Source organism: Heptranchias perlo, chromosome 4 (assembly GCF_035084215.1).
Source record: "Heptranchias perlo isolate sHepPer1 chromosome 4, sHepPer1.hap1, whole genome shotgun sequence".
In the NCBI taxonomy this organism is placed as follows: domain Eukaryota; kingdom Metazoa; phylum Chordata; class Chondrichthyes; order Hexanchiformes; family Hexanchidae; genus Heptranchias; species Heptranchias perlo.
In genome coordinates this window covers 96456416-96477728 of record NC_090328.1, presented here as the reverse complement: position 1 = coordinate 96477728, position 21313 = coordinate 96456416, and the positions used below count along the sequence as shown (strand labels likewise).

General features: G+C 43.4%; 1 protein-coding gene across 1 annotated transcript in view; it reads right to left on the bottom strand.

Annotated features, from left to right (window-relative positions):
• Positions 1-21029, bottom strand: part of zcchc7 (zinc finger, CCHC domain containing 7) — a 241829-nt gene extending 220800 nt beyond the window's left edge. Inside the window, exons 1-2 of the mRNA XM_067983346.1 lie at positions 20941-21029; positions 11496-12184 (exon numbers count right to left, since the gene is read on the bottom strand). Coding sequence (XP_067839447.1) covers positions 11496-12165 — 670 coding nt within the window. The 5' untranslated portion in view covers positions 12166-12184; positions 20941-21029. The remainder of the gene's footprint in view (positions 1-11495; positions 12185-20940) is intronic.
• Between the last annotated feature and the right edge of the window lie 284 nt (positions 21030-21313).

Here is a 21313-nt window from a genome sequence, read left to right as displayed (position 1 = left end):
GGTGACTGGAAACAAACACAATATTTCGACTGGAATTACCCTGGTGTATCGTAAAGCCTCTGGGGACATACTCTACGGCATGCATGTCCTGAGGATTTGTCTTTGTGAGTTGCGTGGTGCATACCATGGACTGCATATAAAGTTTCAACCCATGTTCTCATTAATTTGCATTTATCTTGAGTTGCTGATATTAACACATCTTGACGTTACGATTTAGGATTCATCCACCAATGAAACACCAAAGCTAAGAACAGCCCTTTACAAACCTCCAGACCCACAAATTTCAAACAAGGGAAACCAACATACAATAAAAGCAAATAGGATTAAATTACTTCAACTGCAAAGTCTGGATTGCCAGGGTTCAGGGGTTGTACATCCCTGCTCTATTATTCTGACTACAGAAGACAGACACTCTTGGATTTATCTAGCACACCTATCCCACATCAAAAGATCTCAAAAGTGTTCCACAAATTAATTACTTTTTGAAAAGCAGTAACATATAGGCAATGTTATATCTCTCAAAAGTCTATTCACTTTTTTAATAATGTTTTTCTACATTGTCTATTCTAATACTCCCAAGTTCCTCTTCTAGGTCTCCCTGTACTAATCCAACCAGGCCTCATTGCTTCCTTAGGCACATTTTCCCCAGCTCTGTACATTTAAAAGGATTTTCAATCTGTTTCATTCTCATACCCTGGAAGATGGCTAAAGCTAGATGTTTCTACAGGAAGCCCGTTATTTGTTTCCCTTCCAGAGTATTTTGTAATATCAAGACTAAAGGCTGACTGACTGTAACATTGCCTAGGAATGCTGGTGAGCTCAGACAATGGCAGAACCAGCTACACATGCACAGGCCTAGGACCCATGCAGTAAATGGAGTGGGTCTGTGCTCCAGCAGTAACCCCAACCTGTGACTGCTGAGTGGCAGCCACCCGATGGAAGCCTGGCTGCCCAGCGAGTACACTCACTGACTCATTCAAACCGGCCACCACCACTTGCAGTCCTGCTCCTCAACTCTTGTGTGCAGTGGGGGCCGACCTTTTTATTACCTGTGAGCAGAACAGCGAGCCCAGGACACTGAGCTTGATGCACGTGGGTCATTGGAGCTGCACCTCCTTGTACAGCTGTCCATCTTGATCACAACTCACTACCTCCCCAACCCCTCACAGAAAGGACATCGGGATGAATCATGGTCAAAAATGGAGTGACCTCTAAATCAAGTGTTCTTAGAGCGACAATACGAACAAACTCTGGAATCACTGATGTTCACATGGAAAGCGAACATTTGCAACTATGAGATAGTGACTACAAAATGATTACACTTGCTGATCTTAGCTTCCTAGTGGGCAACTCAGTGATGTAAATAAGATAGAAAGAGGAAGCAGATTGGACAGTTTGGTTATACCTTACTGCCCTTTCAGTTGAGAGCAGGGTTCCAATCCAGCCTAGACAGATGAGTCACCCCAGTCAGCTCTAAGCAGCATACATGACATTAATGTGGGACAGTCTCAATCCCATTCCCAATAAGCACAAGCCACAATGCCAAAATGGCTCTAATTAGGCACTTAACAAACAATCTCACTCAAGAAAGCCCATTAGGATGGCTATTGTCAGAAGACAAAAATTCACACTGATGCAGAAGGGGGTACTCTTCCAGGATCAGGTAAATGCCCATTATTGAGGTAAAGCAGAGGGTGCTTCACATTGCCTTTGATCAAGTTATATCTGATCTAGGAATGTTAAATGGATATCCAGCAGAAAAGCATTCCAGACTAACATCTCTTAACATTCCTTATGCCAATTCTGTTCCTGATCATCCCCATGATGGCCACATAGTTCTGCCCTTTGGCCATGCTGCATATAACAGCAAAAAGACTATTAGATGCTTGACAAATGAAACCAAAGCTGCCCCACAAACCCCACAATGAACATTATCTATCTATTTATTACATACTTAAGATTTTTGCATTTAGCAAGCATCGGTCATGCAGAGGCATCACACTTGAAAATGCCGCACCCCTGTAAGGCAAAACTTAGTGATTGGCTGATATGTCAATCAAATTCCAACCAAGTAAATATGAACAAATCCAAAGCAGTGTGATTCAGTTGCTAAGTACCAATAAGGAAGAAATAGGCATCAGAAAACTGAACAATCAAAAGTCAGCAATCTCATAGTGGAAAATAGTTGGAAATCTAAATCCCAAACTGGATGAACAACTGAATCACTGAAAAAAGACTGTCAACTTGGGCTGAGCTGCTATCTTAAATTCTCCCCAGCCTAAAAGTAACATTTATATAACAAAAGAATTAAACAATTCTGAATAAAATGCTTATTCATTAAATTGACCGTACTGTGGTGTAAATTCTGGAAAAATGTTTTCTTGGAGAGGCTTACTCCTAAATTGGGGGTCTAGGGCTCAATTTGGAGTTCACATCTGACTTTTGCTGTGGTCAAAATGGGTTCTCATGACACATGTTCAGTCTGGGGTCTGCTGGCACATTCATGTGCCATTGCTGCCACTTTCCTTCCTGCCAGTAAGATTGCAAACACTTTTACTCTGATTAGTGTAACCGCTTTTAATGCTGTCACTGTGGCAGTGACTGCTTCAATACGTCCCCCTACCCGAACTGCTCCCCATCCTCCATGTTGCCAGACCGTGGACCCCTCCCTCCAGAACTTCCAGACCTTGGACCCCTCCCTCCAGTACTGAAGGACCCCTGGCTCTCCTCCTCAGTTGTGCCACACCCCTGGACTCCTCCCCAAGTTCTACCAAATCCCATATTCCACTACCAGTGCTACCAAACCCAGGAACATCCCTGCATTTTGCCAAGTCCCAGGACCCCCTTTCCAATACTCCCAAATCTCAGGATCCTTTTGCCCTTACATGCCAGGCAACCAACCAAAGCCAGTGAACTACTAGAAGCCAGCCATCAAGCAAGCCAACCAGAAAGTGGGGAGGGAGCTCAGGTCCACTAAATTTTAGTAGCAAGAACAGCAGCAAAGTCAGAAATGGCAGTGGAGAGGTGCAAGAAGTAAAATGGCTTTTACAGTAAACTTATTGGTTAATACAGAAGTCTCACACTTTTGCTCCTATTCCTGGGAGATTTCTGTATTAACCAAGCAGTTTACCGTATCAGCTAAATACATCTTTCATTTCTCCAGCTCCGGCCAGCTCGCTCAGTCCTGATTCTGCTGCTTTTGTGGCAGGAAGAAATTGCATGGAAGCCAAATTCTGCAGCTTTAAAATGGAGGAGCACTAAGGGAATAGGGTATATTATATCATAAGGCTTTTCAGCGTTTATTTACCATGCTATTTTCTCAAAGGTGAGAAGCAGACTGGTCAGGGGTCTGCCGCTTCTCAAACCATGTCAGCTGCTACTTACCAGGTTATTTTCATTCAGGTAATTTTCAAGTTTGTTCCTAATGATCAATTCCATTATTCTGCCAGTTACTTATACAAGACTAATGGAGTTACCTCAGTTTGTTTTGTTGCCTTCCTTCAAAATAATTTTGTTTCCAATCCAATGAGACCTTTTCATTGACCTCATGATGACTGACAGCATTCAATAGATTTCGGCCCAACTCATGCTTAGTACTCCGGGGTATAGAATGTCTGTCCTGGGGACTTATTGGCTTGGATCCCTTTAACCTTGACTAGAACATCCATACAAGTGATATCAAACTCACAATGAATTACTTTTTGAAACGCAATGACTGTTGTTATATAGGGAAATGTGGCAACTATTCTGACACAACACCATCCAACAAATAGCCATGAAATGACTGACCAATCTATTTTTAGGTGGTATTGGTTGAGGTAGGAATGTTGGTCAGGACACCAGGGGGACGCCCTATTCTTCTTCCATTCATGATACAGAATCTTCACTGTCCACTTGAACAACCAGAACAGGTAGATGGGACTTCCATTTAATGTTTCATCTGAAGAACAGCACCTCAAACAATGCAACACTCCCACGCTACTGCACTAGTGTAGCTTAGATTATGCTGCGACCCTTAGTTAGAGTTAGAGAGTTAGAGTTATACAGCACGGATAGAGGCCCTTCGGCCCATCGTGTCCGCGCCGGCCATCAGCCCTGTCTACTCTAATCCCATATTCCAGCATTTGGTCCGTAGCCTTGTATGCTATGGCATTTCAAGTGCTCATCCAAATGCTTCTTGAATGTTGTGAGGGTTCCTGCCTCCACAACCCTTTCAGGCAGTGAGTTCCAGACTCCAACCACCCTCTGGGTGAAAAAGTTCTTTCTCAAATCCCCTCTAAACCTCCCGCCTTTTACCTTGAATCTATGTCCCCTTGTTATAGAACCCTCAACGAAGGGAAAAAGCTCCTTAGTATCCATCCTATCTGTGCCCCTCATAATTTTGTACACCTCAATCATGTCCCCCCTCAGCCTCCTCTGCTCCAAGGAAAACAAACCCAATCTTCCCAGTCTCTCTTCATAGCTGAAGCGCTCCAGCCCTGGTAACATCCTGGTGAATCTCCTCTGCACCCTCTCCAAAGCGATCACATCCTTCCTGTAGTGTGGCGACCAGAACTGCACACAGTACTCCAGCTGTGGCCTAACCAGTGTTTTATACAGCTCCATCATAACCTCCTTGCTCTTATATTCTATGCCTCGGCTAATAAAGGCAAGTATCCCATATGCCTTCTTTACCACCTTATCTACCTGTTCCGCCGCCTTCAGGGATCTGTGAACTTGCACACCAAGATCCCTCTGACCCTCTGTCTTGCCTAGGGTCCTCCCATTCATTGTGTATTCCCTTGCCTTGTTAGTCCCTCCAAAGTGCATCACCTCGCACTTTTCCGGGTTAAATTCCATTTGCCACTGTTCCACCCATCTGACCAACCCATCTATATCGTCCTGCAGACTGAGGCTATCCTCCTCGCTATTTACCACCCTACCAATTTTTGTATCATCAGCGAACTTACTGATCATACCTTTTACATTCATATCCAAGTCATTAATGTAGACCACAAACAGCAAGGGACCCAGCACCGATCCCTGTGGTACCCCACTGGCCACAGGCTTCCAGTCACAAAAACAACCTTCGACCATCACCCTCTGCCTTCTGCCACTAAGCCAGTTTTGTATCCAAAGTGCCAAGGCACCCTGGATTCCATGGGCTCCTACCTTCTTGACCAGTCTCCTGTGGGGGACTTTATCGAAGGCCTTACTGAAATCCATGTATACCACATCCACTGCGTAACCCTCATCCACACGCCTAGTCACCCCCTCAAAAAATTCAATCAAATTAGTCAGACGTGATCTTCCCTTGATAAAGCCATGTTGACTATCCCTGATTAATCCTTGCTTCTCCAAGTGGAGACTAATTTTGTCCTTCAGAATTTTTTCCAATAATTTTCCTACCACTGATGTTAGGCTCACTGGCCTGTAGTTCCCCGGTTTTTCCCTACTCCCCTTCTTGAATAATGGTATTACATTAGCGGTTCTCCAGTCCTCTGGCACATCCCCTGTGGCCAGAGAGGTTCTGAATATATGTGTCAGAGCCCCCGCAATCTCCTCCTTTGCCTCACACAGTAGCCTGGGATACATTTCGTCCGGGCCTGGGGATTTATCCATTTTTAGGCCTGCTAAAACCGCCAATACCTCCTCCCGCTCGATGTTAATATGTTCGAGTATATCACAGTCCCCCTGCCGTATTTTTATGTCTACATCGTCCTTCTCCACAGTGAAAACAGATGCAAAAAATTCATTTAGAACCCCTCCTACATCTGCCGGCTCCACACACAGATTGCCATTTTTGTCCCTAATGGGCCCTATTTTTTCCCTAGTCATCCTCTTACCCTTAATATACTTATAAAACATCTTAGGATTTTCCTTTATTTTGCTCGCCAGTGTTATTTCATGGCCCCTCCTTGATCTCCTAATTTCTTTTTTAAGTATCCCCCTGCACTTTTTGTACTCCTCTAGGGCTTCCTCCGTCTTTAGCCTTTTGTATCTGCCAAAAGCCCTCCTTTTTTTCCTAATCCATTCTCGTATATCCCCTGACATCCAAGGTTCCCTGGAGTTCTTGGAACCACCCATGACCTTTACGGGAACATGTTGCCATTGTATGGTCTCAATCTCCCTTCTGAAAGACTCCCATTGCTCCGATGCGGATTTTCCTACAAGCAGCTGATCCCAGTCCATTTTGGCCAGATCCTGCCTTATCCTATTAAAATCGGCCTTCCCCCAATTTAGAACCTTTATTTCCGGCCCCTCCCTGTCCTTTTCCATGACCACCTTAAATCTCACCGAATTATGGTCACTGTCACCAAAGTGCTCACCTACTAGCACTTCTTCCACTTGGCCGGCCACATTCCCTAGAATTAGGTCCAGTACCGCCCCCTCTCTTGTAGGACTTTCTACATGCTGGCTCAAAAAGCTCTCCTGGATGCACGTTAAGAATTTTGTACCCTCTATGCCTTTTACACTCTGAGTATCCCAGTTAATATTGGGGAAGTTGAAATCTCCCACTATTATTACCCTATTATTTGCACAATTTTCTGAGATTTGCCTACATATCTGTTCCTCTATCTCCCCCTGACTATTTGGGGGCCTATAGTACACTCCCATCAAAGTGCTTGCCCCCTTTTTGTAGTGAGAGGGTACAACCCAGAACGTTTTGATGTCAAGGCGAGAATGCCTCCAACTGAGCCAAACTGACAGTTAATCCTAAAACCACAAATGTAGTTACATTTCTGACTGGTTGAGTCACCCCTCAAAAAAATTCTCCATGGCTTAGAATTACCATAACGGTTCCCCTTCTATTCCCCTTCCCCCGCCACAATTCCAAGCTGTACTGCTGCCTTTCCCTCGCTCAAGGCCTGCTCCTCATCAGTGCTGCCTCCCAACTGGTCACCTGCCACCATGCAAGCAAGCAGAGAGGCCAACAGTGAAGTGCAGACAACCCCCACGCCCAGTATGATTGAAACCTCAAAACTGACACCGGCACAAAAATTACACAAGTAATGCTTTTGTTTATTAAAAAAGGCCTACTTAATATTGTACTGGGGTTTAGGAGATTGATCCAATATTAAAAGAAAAATGATTGCTGTATTTGTTTTGAGATCATATCAGCATTGAACCTTCACTCTATATTGTTAATAGGGGGCTGCACACTGTATTGATTCCTGGCTTCGTCCTCAGTCACTCCTAGCCATAGGCATTTCGCTCATGCCCCCACCTGGTAGCACAAGGAGGAGATAAAAGAGGGACAAATATAGAGACTCTTCCCTGTGTCTCTGCTCCTGGAACAGTAAATAAATACATGAGTCCTTTAATGAACAAACTGCATAAATTATAAACCCTCTGAAAAGACTCTGCATCTAGTCAGTCCCAAAAGCTAACACCCCCTCCCCATCCAGTCACCCCCTCTCTCAAATATTTGCCAAATCTCCCTTCAATTTTAACTTAGTGTCTGCCCTCACCGCCTCCCTGTTCAGTCCATTCCACATTTTCACCACCACCTGTGTGAAGAAGTTAAACCTACACTGTCTGGACACCTCACCTAAGCTTCAGGATGTCTGCCGGTTCAAAAGTTTGCAGCAATTCTGAGAATATTTATCAGGGTTCAATGTATCGATTCCCTCCAGAACCTTGAATACTTGAATATTTCCCTTGAGCCTTCTATTCTCCAGAGGAAACAATCCCAAGCTCTTCATCTTCTCCTCTTGTCTTGTCTAGGTACCAGTTTAGTTATCCTTTTCTGCAGTGCTTCTAATGTCTGGATCTCCTTGCTGTTGTACAGCAAAAGGATGGTAACCCTGTACTCCATGGTGGCTGAATCAATGTCTAGTGGGTATTCTTTATCCCCTCCTGGGCTTTGTGCTCTGTCCCTCTGGCTACACATCCCAAGATCCGGTTAGCTTTCCTTACTGCTACCACACACTGCAATGTTGGTTTCAGTGAGCTACCCCGCAATATCCCAAGATTCACCAGTACCTCCGGATCCCAGAACCATTTAGTTTATATTCCCACTGTTTATTTCCTCTCCCTTGTCTCATTAACTTGCATTTATCCGCATTAAATACCATTTGCGATTCATCAGCCAGCCTATCCAGCTCCTTTTGTATTTGGTTTGCTTAATCCCTTTTGTTTGAACTACACCACCAGCAATTTGGTGTCATTTGCAAACTGAGACAAATTTGTTTTTGTCCTCAGCTCCAAATAGTTTACACCATGAACAGTAATGGCCCCAGCACTGATCCCTCTAGTGACTCCTTGCCACGTCCACACAGCTCCATTAACAACTACTCTCGGCTTTCGCTGGTTTAGCCAATTTTCAATCCATCTCAGAGGCTTACCTCCCAATCCATGCCTTCCTACCATGTGGACTAATCACTTCTGTGGTATGACATCAAAAGCCTTGCAGAAAGCTAAATATATCACATCCACAGAATTTCCATTGTCAACAAGAGCTATCGTTTCATTGAATTTGTTGGACCAGACCTCCTTCCCATAAACCAATGCTAACACCCTCCTACTATACCATACCTGTCCAGGTGATTCAGTGTTCCCTCTTTCAGGATGCCTTCTTATACTTTACCTACAATGAATATAAGGCTCACTGGCTTTTAGCTTCCTCAGGCACTACTCCCATTTTGAATGATTGCCTGAAGATAGTGGCAAATAGATTAACGATTTTGACGGCCACTTCTTACCAGGCCTGGAGTTTTGACTTTCTTTCCATCCTCAGCCTACCAGTTATCAATCACCTTATCTAAAATTTCTGTTTTCAAGCCCAAAAAATACTTTGACCTGCCAACAATTTATGCATCATTTGGAAAGTGATTGGGGGCAGGCTTACAAACAGGAAATCCTCATTGAATAGTCAGTCTTGATGTGAGTCATCATCTGTTTCTAAATCTTACCTCAGAAAAAAATAATTTATCTTTGATAAGAGTTCTAAAGTTCATAGTTTATGTTGTTTATAGGTTTCTATTAAAAAAAATTCAGTTACTTCACACACTTCCAGATTTTTCACTCAACTGTATGAGGACAGGGTTTACAAACATCAAGTTCTTGTACTGTGAATATTCATTAGAATAGGAAAAGGAAAATGCTTAACTACATTTTGAGGCAAAGTGGACAGCAGCCAGTCATGAAGAATGAAGGCCTGTACAGAAAAAAAACAGTAAGCAAAGTTCAACACAATAGTTCAAATTCATCTTTCAGTTTAAAATCATTTGGAAAATCAAACTGAAACAATAAGCAACGGCACATTTGATTTTTCCCTAAGAAAAATAAATGTTCTATACACAATCGTTGTTTCACATTTCGAGATATAAACAATGAAAAATATGCAATTGTCATTTTATCTGTCTATCGCATTTTACTCTTCATTTTGCCTCCAAACATAATTAAGCATCTTCTCTTCTAGTTGTCTGAAGTAAACTAATTTAGAGCACAATTAAATAGTTGGTAACTTAATATTTAAAACCTGAAAAAAAAAATGAAAATTCATTCTCCAGCTTGTTTGGAAAAACAAAGAAACTCAGAAATCCTGTTAGAAACTTTTAGACGATGAAACTCAGCCTTCCACTTCGACTGAAGAATTCCACTGATGTGACCTAGGGAACTGTAATCCCAGCACATTCTAAGACTACAATATCTCCCTTCAACTAACAAGAGTTATAACTCAGGAAAAAAATATGGACTTCAAAATCTCAGGCTTCTATGAGAAGTGAAGGCCTTCAAGTAAAAATCACAAACAAGGCATTTAAAAAACACAAGTCAGTTTTATAGGTAAATGTAATCATATCATTGTGAAATATGTAATTTTAAAAATATTTTATCATGTTACAAGCTTTATTTTGAGCCAGCAGACTGAGGGGAGGAATTCTTTATTCAAAATGTGTTTTGAGCAATTTGATTGGTTCATTTCGGTTTACCTTTTCCTTTTTTGAATTTGAATTGCCATTAATGAATCTGAAGATTAGCCAATCAGGTGGAAGAAATTTAAATTGAGGTGGGAAAAATTTGGTACGTGCGACATAAAAATTGGAATAATTGTGGCGCCAAAATGTGATATAGGAAAAGTGATGCCAGATTGAGAATTGGACAGATGGGAAGAATTTGTAAAGTTTCTATAATACATTTATCTTCCATCATCTGAAAAATCCTAATGAGATTGCTGTCTTCTAATCACCCTCAGGTTGCATTTATACAGCAACTGTAGCATGGAGTAATGCAGTTTCTCATTGATGCTACAGTTGTAGTACTGCAATTTCTTAACATTGGTACAAAAGAAACCATTTCATACTGACACTACAGTTGTAGTGTAACTGTAGCATTAGGTGTCCGTTATTCTCTAAAGCCCGATGCAAGGTATTTTTTAATTCATTCTTGGGATGTGGGCATCGCTGACAAGGCCACCATTTATTGCTCTTCCAGTTGCCCTGAGGTGGTGGTGGGCCTTCTTCTTGAACTACTGATAATGGTTTGATACAACTGAGTAGCTTGATGGGCCACTTCAGAGGGCAGTTAAGAATCATCCACTTTGGTGTGGGACTGGAATCACAAATAGGCCAGATCTAGTAAGGACGGCAAGTTTCCTTCCCTAAAGAATATCAGTGAAACAGTTGGGTTTTTACGACAATCCAACAGCTTCATGGTCACTTTTACTGATGCCAGCTTTGTATTTCCTGATTTCAAATTCGAAAACTGGATTATTAGTCCAGGCCTCTGGATTACTCGTCCAGTAACATAATCACTTCACTACTATACCACTAACAATACAAACACTGACATGTTAGCTGATGTTGTATACTCAAGTCCTAGGGTAGGGCTTGACTCAATGAGCAGCTGGCTCAGAGGCAACAGTGATATCACTGAACCAAGGCTCCGGCAAGTGTGAAATACTTTCTACCAGGTGTCAAATATTTTCATTTGTTGAGGCATTTTCACATTTAGTCCAAGTCAATAAAATGGGCTTTTAACTAATACCATCACATCAACATATCAGAGTATACTCTGCTGATTACCTTAAATAAGCCATCGAATAGGGTCCTTAATAGAATTGTCCAAATGAATGCATTAACAGTTATCTCTCAGGTAATCCCCTTGATCACTTAATATCTTTTGCAGCCTGTACGTTTCATGTGCTTATTGGAGTTTAGCGTTATCTATTCTGAAATGTCAAGATTTGAAAAGTTTCATCATTCTTGGGTTTTCCCATTATATTTAATTTGTAATTATAATTCCAGGCCTGCTGTTGAGTGCTGCTAAATATTATATTATTTTTTCCGGCAAGCTGAGCAGGTTAATGTGCAGGCTTCATTGTATAACTGGTTGGAGTCAGCATTTTGGGATAATTAAACAGACAACAGAGTTCATCTACCAGCATCTTATCATCTGAAGAAGAGATTTTAGGGCTGTTAAACCACAGAGAAATGTTACCTTATTTCACCATGCAAAAATATGTGTCATAGTTGTGCTGTGTATATATTCTGATACACTGCCAAAGCTCCTACCTTCTTTGTTTTTCAGTGTTCCACAACCCACAACGTTGAGCTGGATGTTGTCATCATCGTCTTCTTCCTGATCATGTCCCAGCACCATCCAACTCTCTACTTGATCATCATCCTCCTCTTCTCCTGAACTCCCACTCTCTTTTATCATCATCTTGAGGATCTGCGGAGACTTTCTGCTCAGACTGGAGCTGGCCGTGCGCTGAGGCAATTTCCGCAGTTCAGCCAGTCTACCCACACTTGGTGCCGAACGAAAGGAATGTCTGGATGACCCTGGTGCAGGCTCCCCTATGGATCGATCTTTTCTTTCACTGACCTCACATTCTGAGGGTTTAGAACCCTTGCAAGCATAAACACTGTCATCATCTGCAGTGTCTGACAAAATAATGACATCAGGACTATCTGAAATGACTATAACATCACTATCAGAATTGACAATTACTTTTTCTGTTCTTCCTGCCTTTTTTACATGGTCTTCAAATGAAGCAGTCTCTAGATACATAGCGGCTGGGCCCTTCTCTCCGCCCATCTTCACTTCAGTGAGGTTGTTTGCATAGTGCACTTGACTGTATAACTGGAACTCCACATCGCTATCTATCTCTGCCTCGCTGGAAGACTCCTCACGATACAGTACATCTTCATAGGCCTCTAAATCTTCATAACCACCAAACATTGTGAAAAGATAAAATATTCTGTATAAAAAGAAACAAAACATTTTAAAATAAATAGCATTATGAATTTAACATCAAAAGACTAATACATGAATTTTCCACACTGAGTTCTACTATTAGCAGCAACATTTTCAGCATACATTATGCTTTAAGTTTTTGTATCAGATAACACGCAGTACATTTGCATATTCTGAATTTAAAAGAACGATTCTAAAAAAAACTAATGCAAATTTAAGATATGCTAATTTTTCAATGATTAGCAGTGGTAAAATTAAAACTGCAATTGCAAATGTTGAACATGAAACTTCACAAGTTCCTGATCCAACTATTCAGTGATTTTGTTCTCTGTTCGGTTAGTTAGGTACAACCTACTCTTCACAAAGCAAGCTGACTCTCCCTAATTATATACTTTCCCAAATGCTCACATGCATTTTCCCACTACAGACGTTAAACCAAGTGGCATATAGTTTACTGGTTTATCATGCCTCATTTCTGAATAATGGTATAACATTTCCTACATCCAATCTTCTACTACTGTCCCCAAGTACAGTGAGTCTTGAAAGATCATAACCAATTTCTGTACCTATTTCTTTTAATACCCTCAGGTGGAAACCATCTAAGCCTGGTTATCTGTCTGGTTTTAAGCCCAGAATTATTGCAGATACTGGTAGAAAAATAACTGATATATACACACACAAAACAAAAGCCTATATGAAACAAGGGTGAGGAAAGACAGGAGAAACGTAGCTCCACAATTGGCCTAACTTTTAAAACGATAGAAACCCTACAGTTCTCACCCCTATTCTGAATGACCATGTTTTCATTTGTATATGGAGAGTGAGTGAATGAGGAAGGCTGAGTCGTTTTCAATCTCTCGCAAATTCAGCTCATCTTGAGCAAACAAAAGTCTGCTTACTTTGATCATATAAACAGTAAACAGGTAGTAAGAGGAAGGGTGGCGCCGATTAGGGTCCAAAAAGGAGATCTACACATAGAGGCAGAGGGCATGGCCGGGGTACTAAATGAACACTTCGCATCTGTCTTTACCAAGGAAGAAGATGCTGCCAGAGTCTCAGTAAAGGAAGATGTAGTTGAGATCCCAGATGGGCTAATAATTGATAAAGAGGAGGTACTAGAAAGGCTAGCTGTACTTAAAGTAGATAAGTCAGCCGGTCCGGATGGGATATATCCTAGGTTGTTGAGGGAAGTAAGGTTGAAAATTGCAGTGTTACAGGCCATAATCTTCCAAACATCCTTAGATACGGGGCTGGTGCCAGAGGTCTGGAAAATTGCAAATGTTACACCCTTGTTCAAAAAAGGATGGAAGGATAAACCAAGCAACTACAGGCTGTCAGTTTAACCTCGGTGGTGGGGAAACTTTTAGAAATAATAATCCGGGACAGAATTAACAGTCACTAGGACAAGTTAAAGGCAAATCGTATTTAACTAACTTGATAAGAGATTTTGATGAGGTAACAGAGAGGGTCGATGAGGGCAATGCAGTTGATGTGGTGTATATGGACTTTCAAAAGGCGCTTTATAAAGTGCCGCACAATAGGCTTATCGTCAAGATTGAAGCCCTTGGAATAAAGGGGGCAGCAGCAGCATGGATACAAAATTAGCTAAGTAACAGGAAGTAGAGAGTAGTGGTGAATGGTTGTTTTTCAGATTGGAGGGAGGTATACAGTGGTGTTCCCCAAGGGTCGATACTAGGGCCACTGCTTTTCTTGATATATATTAATGACCACGGCTCGAGTGTATAGGGCACAATTTCCAAATGACACAAAACTTGGAAGTGTAGTGAATAGTGAGGAGGTTAGTGATAGACTTCAGGATATGGACAGGCTGGTGGAATGGGCGGACACGTGGCAGATGAAATTTAAAGCAGAAAAATGCAAAGTGATACATTTCGGTAGGAAGAACGAGAAGAGGAAGTATAAACTAGAAGGCACAATTCTAAAAGGGGTACAGGAACACAGATCTGGGGGTATATGTACACAAATCGTTGAAAGTGGCAGGATAGGTTGAGAAAGCAGTTAAAAAAGCATACGGGATCCTGGGCTTTATAAATAGAGGCATAGAGTTCAAAAGCAAGGAAGTCATGATGAACCTTTATAAAACACTGGTTCGGCCACAACTGGAGTATTGTGTCCAGTTCTGGGCACCGCACTTTAGGAAAGATGTGAAGGCCTTCGAGAGGGTGCAGAAGAGATTTACTAGAATGAATCCAGGGATGAGGAACTTCAGTTACGTGGATAGACTGGAGAAGCTGGGGTTGTTGTCCTTGGAACATAGAAGGCTAAGAGGAGATTCGATAGAGGTATTTAAAATCATGAAGGGTCGAGACAGAACAGAGAGAACTGTTCCCATTGGCAGAAGGGTCAAGAACCAGAGGGCATAGATTTAAGGTGATTAGCAAAAGAACCAAAGGTGACATGAGGAAAAACTTTTTTATGCAGCGAGTGGTTAGAGTCTGTAATGCACTGCCAGGGTGGGGTGGTGGTGGCAGATTCAATCGTGGCTTTCAAAAGGGAGCTGGATAAGTACTTGAAAGGAAAAAATTTGCAGGGTTACGGGGATAGGGCAGGGGAGCGGGACTAGCTGGATTGCTCTTGCATAGAGCCAGCACAGACTCGATGGGCCGAATGGCCTCCTCCCATGCTGTAACTTTCCTATGATTCTACGTTCAATTGTTAAAAATAAATCTTAGAAAAGGTCCAGGTGAAAAATGTTTTCTGCTTTATCTTTATACTAACTGAGTGGGTCAGTATACTGAGTTGCCACAGTGTGATACATTTCTCTGCTAGACATCTGTCCACATATAGTATGATGAAAATAAAAAATTATTTTTCGCCAATTAAAATTGCCAACTGAATTCCACTCCAAGATAAAGTTGGGGAACTCCTGAATGCTTGCCTCTAAGAGAAAAATAAAATAATGTTTATAATTCAAAGATAAACAAATTACAAGTATATAATGAGTAGTCTTTGAAATAGGGCTTCTTTTCTTCTTTTCCCATCTCTCTCACACACACACACCCTTTCTCAGTTTTAAAAACCATTCAAATAAACTTTAACCGAATAAAGCTTTTGAAATTTGTCAAACAGGCTTTCTTCAAATAATTTTGAAACAACTAGCAAATATTGTTGGAGCCTTGTATTCATTGGATTACAGTTTGCAGATGACACCAAGATTGGTGGCATTGTGGACAGTGAAGAAGGTTATCTAGGATTGCAACGGGATCTTGATAAATTGGGCCAGTGGGCCGATGAATGGCAGATGGAGTTTAATTTAGATAAATGTGAGGTGATGCATTTTGGTAGATCAAATCGGGCCAGGACCTACTCCGTTAATGGTAGGGCGTTGGGGAGAGTTATCGAACAAAGAGATCTAGGAGTACAGATTCATAGCTCCTTGAAAGTGGAGTCACAGGTGGATAGGGTGGTGAAGAAGGCATTCAGCATGCTTGGTTTCATTGGTCAGAACATTGAATGCAGGAGTTGGGATGTCTTGTTGAAGTTGTACAGGGCATTGGTGAGGCCACACTTGGAGTACTGTGTACAGTTCTGGTCACCCTATTATAGAAAGGATATTATTAAACTAGAAAGAGTGCAGAAAAGATTTACTAGGATGCTACCGGGACTTGATGGTTTGACTTACAGGGAGAGGTTAGACAGACTGGGACTTTATTCCCTGGAGAGTAGGAGGTTAAGGGGTGATCTTATAGAAGTCTATAAAATAATGAGGGGCATAGATAAGGTCGATAGTCAAAATCTTTTCCCAAAGGTAGGGGAGTCTATAACGAGGGGGCACAGATTTAAGGTGAGAGGGGAGAGATACAAAAGGATCCAGAGGGGCAATTTTTTCACTCAAAGGGTGGTGAGTGTCTGGAACGAGCTGCCAGAGGCAGTAGTAGAGGCGGGTACAATTTTGTCTTTTAAAAAGCATTTGGACAGTTACATGGGGAAGATGGGTATCGAGGGATATGGGCCAAGTGCAGGCAATTGGGACTAGCTTAGTGGTATAAACTGGGCGACATGGACATGTTGGGCCGAAGGGCCTGTTTCCATGTTGTAACTTCTATGATTCTATGATTCTATGATTCTATGATTAACTAAATGTAACTGAGGAAATTGTGCACACTGCAATTCTCAGACTGCAAATTAGTCTTCAGCGAACAGAATTACAGCCCTTGGCAGAAGTATCAAGTCCAAGCCCAGACTCTTGGGAGAGACTGAAGCCTTTAAGTAAAAGCTTTAACAAAGAAATTAAAATTCACAGATGATAATTCAGTTGTAATTTTTATCATGTTATTGCAAAATATGCTTTTTTTGTTTTTTTTATTTTGTTTAAAATCTTATTTTGAACATTAGAAATTTCCGTTACTGAGAAAAAGATAGTGGACAAAAATGTCCCTCTTCCTGATCCCGCTAGTTTGAATTTAGTACTCCCAAGGTACATTCCACATCCAAAACATGTTTGACCCTGGCCTCCAAGTTTTCCTCACGCTGCCTTCCTCCCTCCTCAGCTGCTCCTCTGCTGTTGGCCCTGCCAGTTTATCCAGAACCCTTATGCTGAGTGCCACTCCAAACAGCACCTTTTTTTGCAGCCTTGCCAGCTCCTCCTTGACCCTGCTTTCTTACCTCTGGGACTCCACTCCCCACGTCTTTTAGCACTTGCCGGCGGAAAGAAACATTGGAGGGACCAAAAAGGAGACAGGGAGTGAACAGTTCAGCTGGCAGGGGAGGGAGAGATAGAATGGAGCAGACGGGAACTGATAGGTTGGGGGTCGGGGTGGAGGGCAGATCAGATGATAGAAGGATGGTGACAAAGATGGTGACAAGATATTGGGTGGAGACATCCACAGATACGAAGAGATCTGGAGGACAAAGACACAGCAGGGGAGAGAGATATGTCAATGCAGAGAGAGATGGAGGTCGGAGAACAGAGACACATCAGGGCAGAAAGAAAAAGATCAGTAAAGAAACTGAGAGGCAGTGAGCAGGAGTCCACAGATAGAAATTTTAAAAAGCCAGAGAAAGGGATAGATCAGGACAACAGACACAAATTTGGGGTAGAAAGATGAGCAGGTAGGCAGACATCAGACGGACAGAGTCCTGGAGAATGATCAGGGAGGGAGAGAGTGATTGCACAGAGATACAGATATTGCAGAAGAGAAACACATTGAGTAACAGAAAAAGAGATCAGGAGAGGGACTGATAGATCAGGGCAACAGAATGAGAAAGACAGAGATTAGGGTTGAGAGAACTTATCATGAACAACACAACAGGAGAACTAATATATACAGAAACATATACATATATGTACATTCACAAGAAACACACACATCAGTGGGTCTCCTATGGCACTAATCACAGTAAACTGGCTGATATTCTGTTTTATAATGACAGGAGCACAGAAAAACTTGGACAAATAGTACCGTGGTTCCACAGGGAACAGATTTCCCATGGCATGCTCTAAAAAAAATTTCAGTAAGTGGAGTTCTAGTTAAACTTTTGTCAACATGGCACAAATTTGCAATCAATAGAAGAGTTTGGAAGGGGGAAGAAGTGCATCCCTGCTGACTGCAGGAGCTGTGTGTGTTTTGTGACGTTTTGCATCTGTGATTCAGTTCAGTGTGTTTGGATGCATACAGAATGGTGTTGTGTAGTAGTTCTTGTGTTTTTGGCCAGAAACTTTGAGGTCTGACTTAAGCACTGGCAGCTCTTATGGTGATGCTCTTTTTACAACCTTAGGGAAGGCTGACAGTCCGGCCACATCTTTCCACTAACCACAGGATCTCCCTTCACTCCACCATTGAAGCCTCTTTATTCCTCCTACCAAAATGAACCACCTCACACTTCGCTATTCTGAATTTAATTTACCATTCATCAGCCCACTCTGCAAGCCTGCTTATGTCTTCCTGTATTTTGGTCCAATCTTCCACGTTATTAGCTTTGCAACTCCCCCAACCATCCCCAATTTGGTATCATCTGCAAATTTTGACACCACACCCCCAATTTCTGAGTCTGAATCATTTATGTATATGGTGAATAACAGTGGTCCCAGCACGGATCCATACTTCTTATAACCTGACCTATAAGGATATGCAGAGAGGAAAGCCAATCGGAGGATCGGTGGGTCTGCTCTTGAACACGGTGAAAATTGCCATCCAGAGGTTCAGGATGCGTAAGAGTAACGAAGAGGGTTGCTGGCCATTTTTCCAAGCAGTAGTGGGCACCCAGGTGATGTTGGAGCACAATCATGCGGTGTCCCACCAGCTCAACAGAAGCTTTCCGTGACTGATGGGCAGGGCAGGATATGGCTCAGCTCATCGAATAGTGGGAATAAAATTTCCACTTAGCACATTCGCACAAACTTTTAGTTGACTGAATCAATTTGTTTTGTTTTAGCAAAGGTCTAAACTTGGGAGTGGGGGGGGAAGGAAACACTTGTACAGATACTTGTTCTGGTAGCATTGCCAACTTGTCAGGACAAAAATAGAGACCTGGAGGCTTTAAATCCCCTCCTTTACTCCCCCAACCTCCCTGGGCCTATTTTGATGGACCAATAAAGGGTAACCCTGGGTTACCAAACAAGAATCAGCACAAGTGCCCCTAATATTGGAAAGAAACATATGGTCCAATCAAATTAAGAGAAGCTCAACATAAGCAACAAAGTCCCAACAAAAGCAAAGGGAACCTTCCCAACTAAATCAGAATGTTGTCATGCATCTATAAGACAATCTATACACTGCGGTGCCCACCGGTAATGGAAGGCATCAAGTGGACACCGCATGTTCCCTCTCCAGGGCCACGCGGGCATGGACAAGACCGCAGAAAAAAGGCAGGCAACCAGAGCGATCCCCCCCATGAGCCCTGCCCATCCTGGACCTACTAATTGCTGTTGTAGCCAGGCCTAGGACTATGAAAAGATCCTCCAATATACCCACTTCCGCACCGGGCAGCCAAAAATCAGGAGCATGGGGCTAAAGTGTAACCAAAGGTTATGGGGCAGTCCCTTCAGGTAACTATACAGGGGCTACAACCTCTCACACTGTATAAATACACATGGGAATGAATTCCTCTAGGCCGCAAAAACCACGAGATCTGGGAGTCCGTGAAGGTGCTTAAAAAACTGTTGCACACTATTGCTCCGTGCAACACTCTCCACCCCAGAACCCTAATGGTGCAGGGAAGGATTCCCATGTAAAGAGCCTTCCATTGGTGCCCCGCCTCGATGACACGCCAGGGCGAGTCCAGACGGGAGACAACGGCGAGGAAGTAGATAGTGTGCAGAAGCAGCCTGTACAGGAAATCCCTCCGCGCAGTGTAGAATAGCACAGAGGAAAATTCCGTCAGACGGCTCAAGTTGTGAGGCGCAGATTCCCGAGGGAGGTTTCGGGCAGGATCTCTCCACACTCTTGAGCCTCCTTGATACACCAAACAGAGTCAGGGTCACGAGCAACCTTCAACACCTGGATAGTTTGGATGCAGGCTGGGAGTAGCGCCAGAACATATGACGCGCAACATACCTCCGGCGACATCCTACCTGCTCCGCTGCCATCCAGTACATCACTGACTTTGATTACCTTCGCAGCCTGGGCCCACTGCTCCGTCAGCCATGTGTTACCCAAGCCAGCCACATGGAGGTGTTGACTGAGGAATAGAGGTTCGGCCAAGTGAGTTGCTACCTCTGACGGAGGAAAACTCCTGCTGGAGGCAACCATGTTCCAGATCTTGATAAAAGACAAGCAACTCCTGCAAGCCCACGTGTATGCCATGCTGCCTGTCATAATTCACACCATACATCTGGCGGAAGAAAATCACCACCGGAGCACACCATTTGGGAGGATCGTCAATGTACAGGTATTTCTGCAGGGTCTGAAGGCGGAAAATTGCAACCTGGATGTGAAGGCATACCAGCGCCTGACCGCCCTCCCTAAGCCGGAGAATCCAAGCCGCAGCAGAAACCCAATGCTTCCTTTTGTCCCAGAGGAAGTCGACGAGCTTCCTCTGAATCTTGGTGACAAACTCAAGGAGATGGATCAAAGTGACTAACCGATACCGCAGCATAGAGGCTACCAGATGGTTTATGACCAATGCTCGACCCCTAGTCCTGACCAGCACCCTAGCCGAACCATAACTTGCTCTTGGCATTTCTCTGAACAGGCTTCCTCAGTAGAAGTACTTAGGGAGGTGGATGGCGCTCCAGGCAAAAGGCCGGTGTACCTCCGGCACAGAGTCCACCCGCCACCGACCCACGAAGAGTCCAAAACATTTGTCCCAATTGATCCCTGCGGAGGACGGGGCAGAACGCACTTGCTGGTACTCGGGCATGCTCCGCAAGTCAACGGGGTCCGTAACCACGAGGGCACAAGCCAAAAGGATGACCATCACACCCGGCTTGCACAGTGCCAGTCCTGACAACCAGCCACCAGCCATGTGGATATTACCCTGCCTAGCTGGGAGTTTCCGAAAACTCCAGGATTAGTTCCAACTCGGCTGCACGTGACCATCTCATTGTCTCCCGCGCCAGGTGCTCTCAGCGCGCGCCTGCCAACGTGCGTGTGCGCGCACGGTCAACACGTGCAGCGCTGCCGGCCTCAAAAAGTTGAGCCGGTCGCCAGGCCCCGGGACGCCACCGACTCCCGCCACGGGGCTCGGCACCCAGGACACGCACGTACCTTACCCGGCGTTGGCACCCCGGTCTTGGGCGAGGAGTTTCCTGGTTGTTTTAAAGCCTGTTAAAGGAGAGTTTATCCCGCAGACACCAACCTGTTTACACCGCGAACAAGCGACTCGGCAGCTCTGCCCTCACTCACTCACTTTGCCATCGCAGCTGGCCGATCAAAACTAGCAGCCGTCCTCCCTGGAGTTTGTGCCGGCAAAAAAAACGCTTCCGCCATCCTTTACTGCAGCTGGCCGACTATTAATTTTCCCATGATTAAATCTTTCACAAAATAATTGGCAGAGTGACTATAGACCCATCTTCTGTTTCTTTACTTGTCCTATTACCACCATCATCTCTTTTGTAATTTAATCACTCCTACCCTCCACCCTATCAGAGAACTTCCTTTTTGTTCTTTCCTCCCCACACCCCTTCCCCTGGCTCTGTACTTGCTTAAAAACTGTTTAACCTTCAACTTCT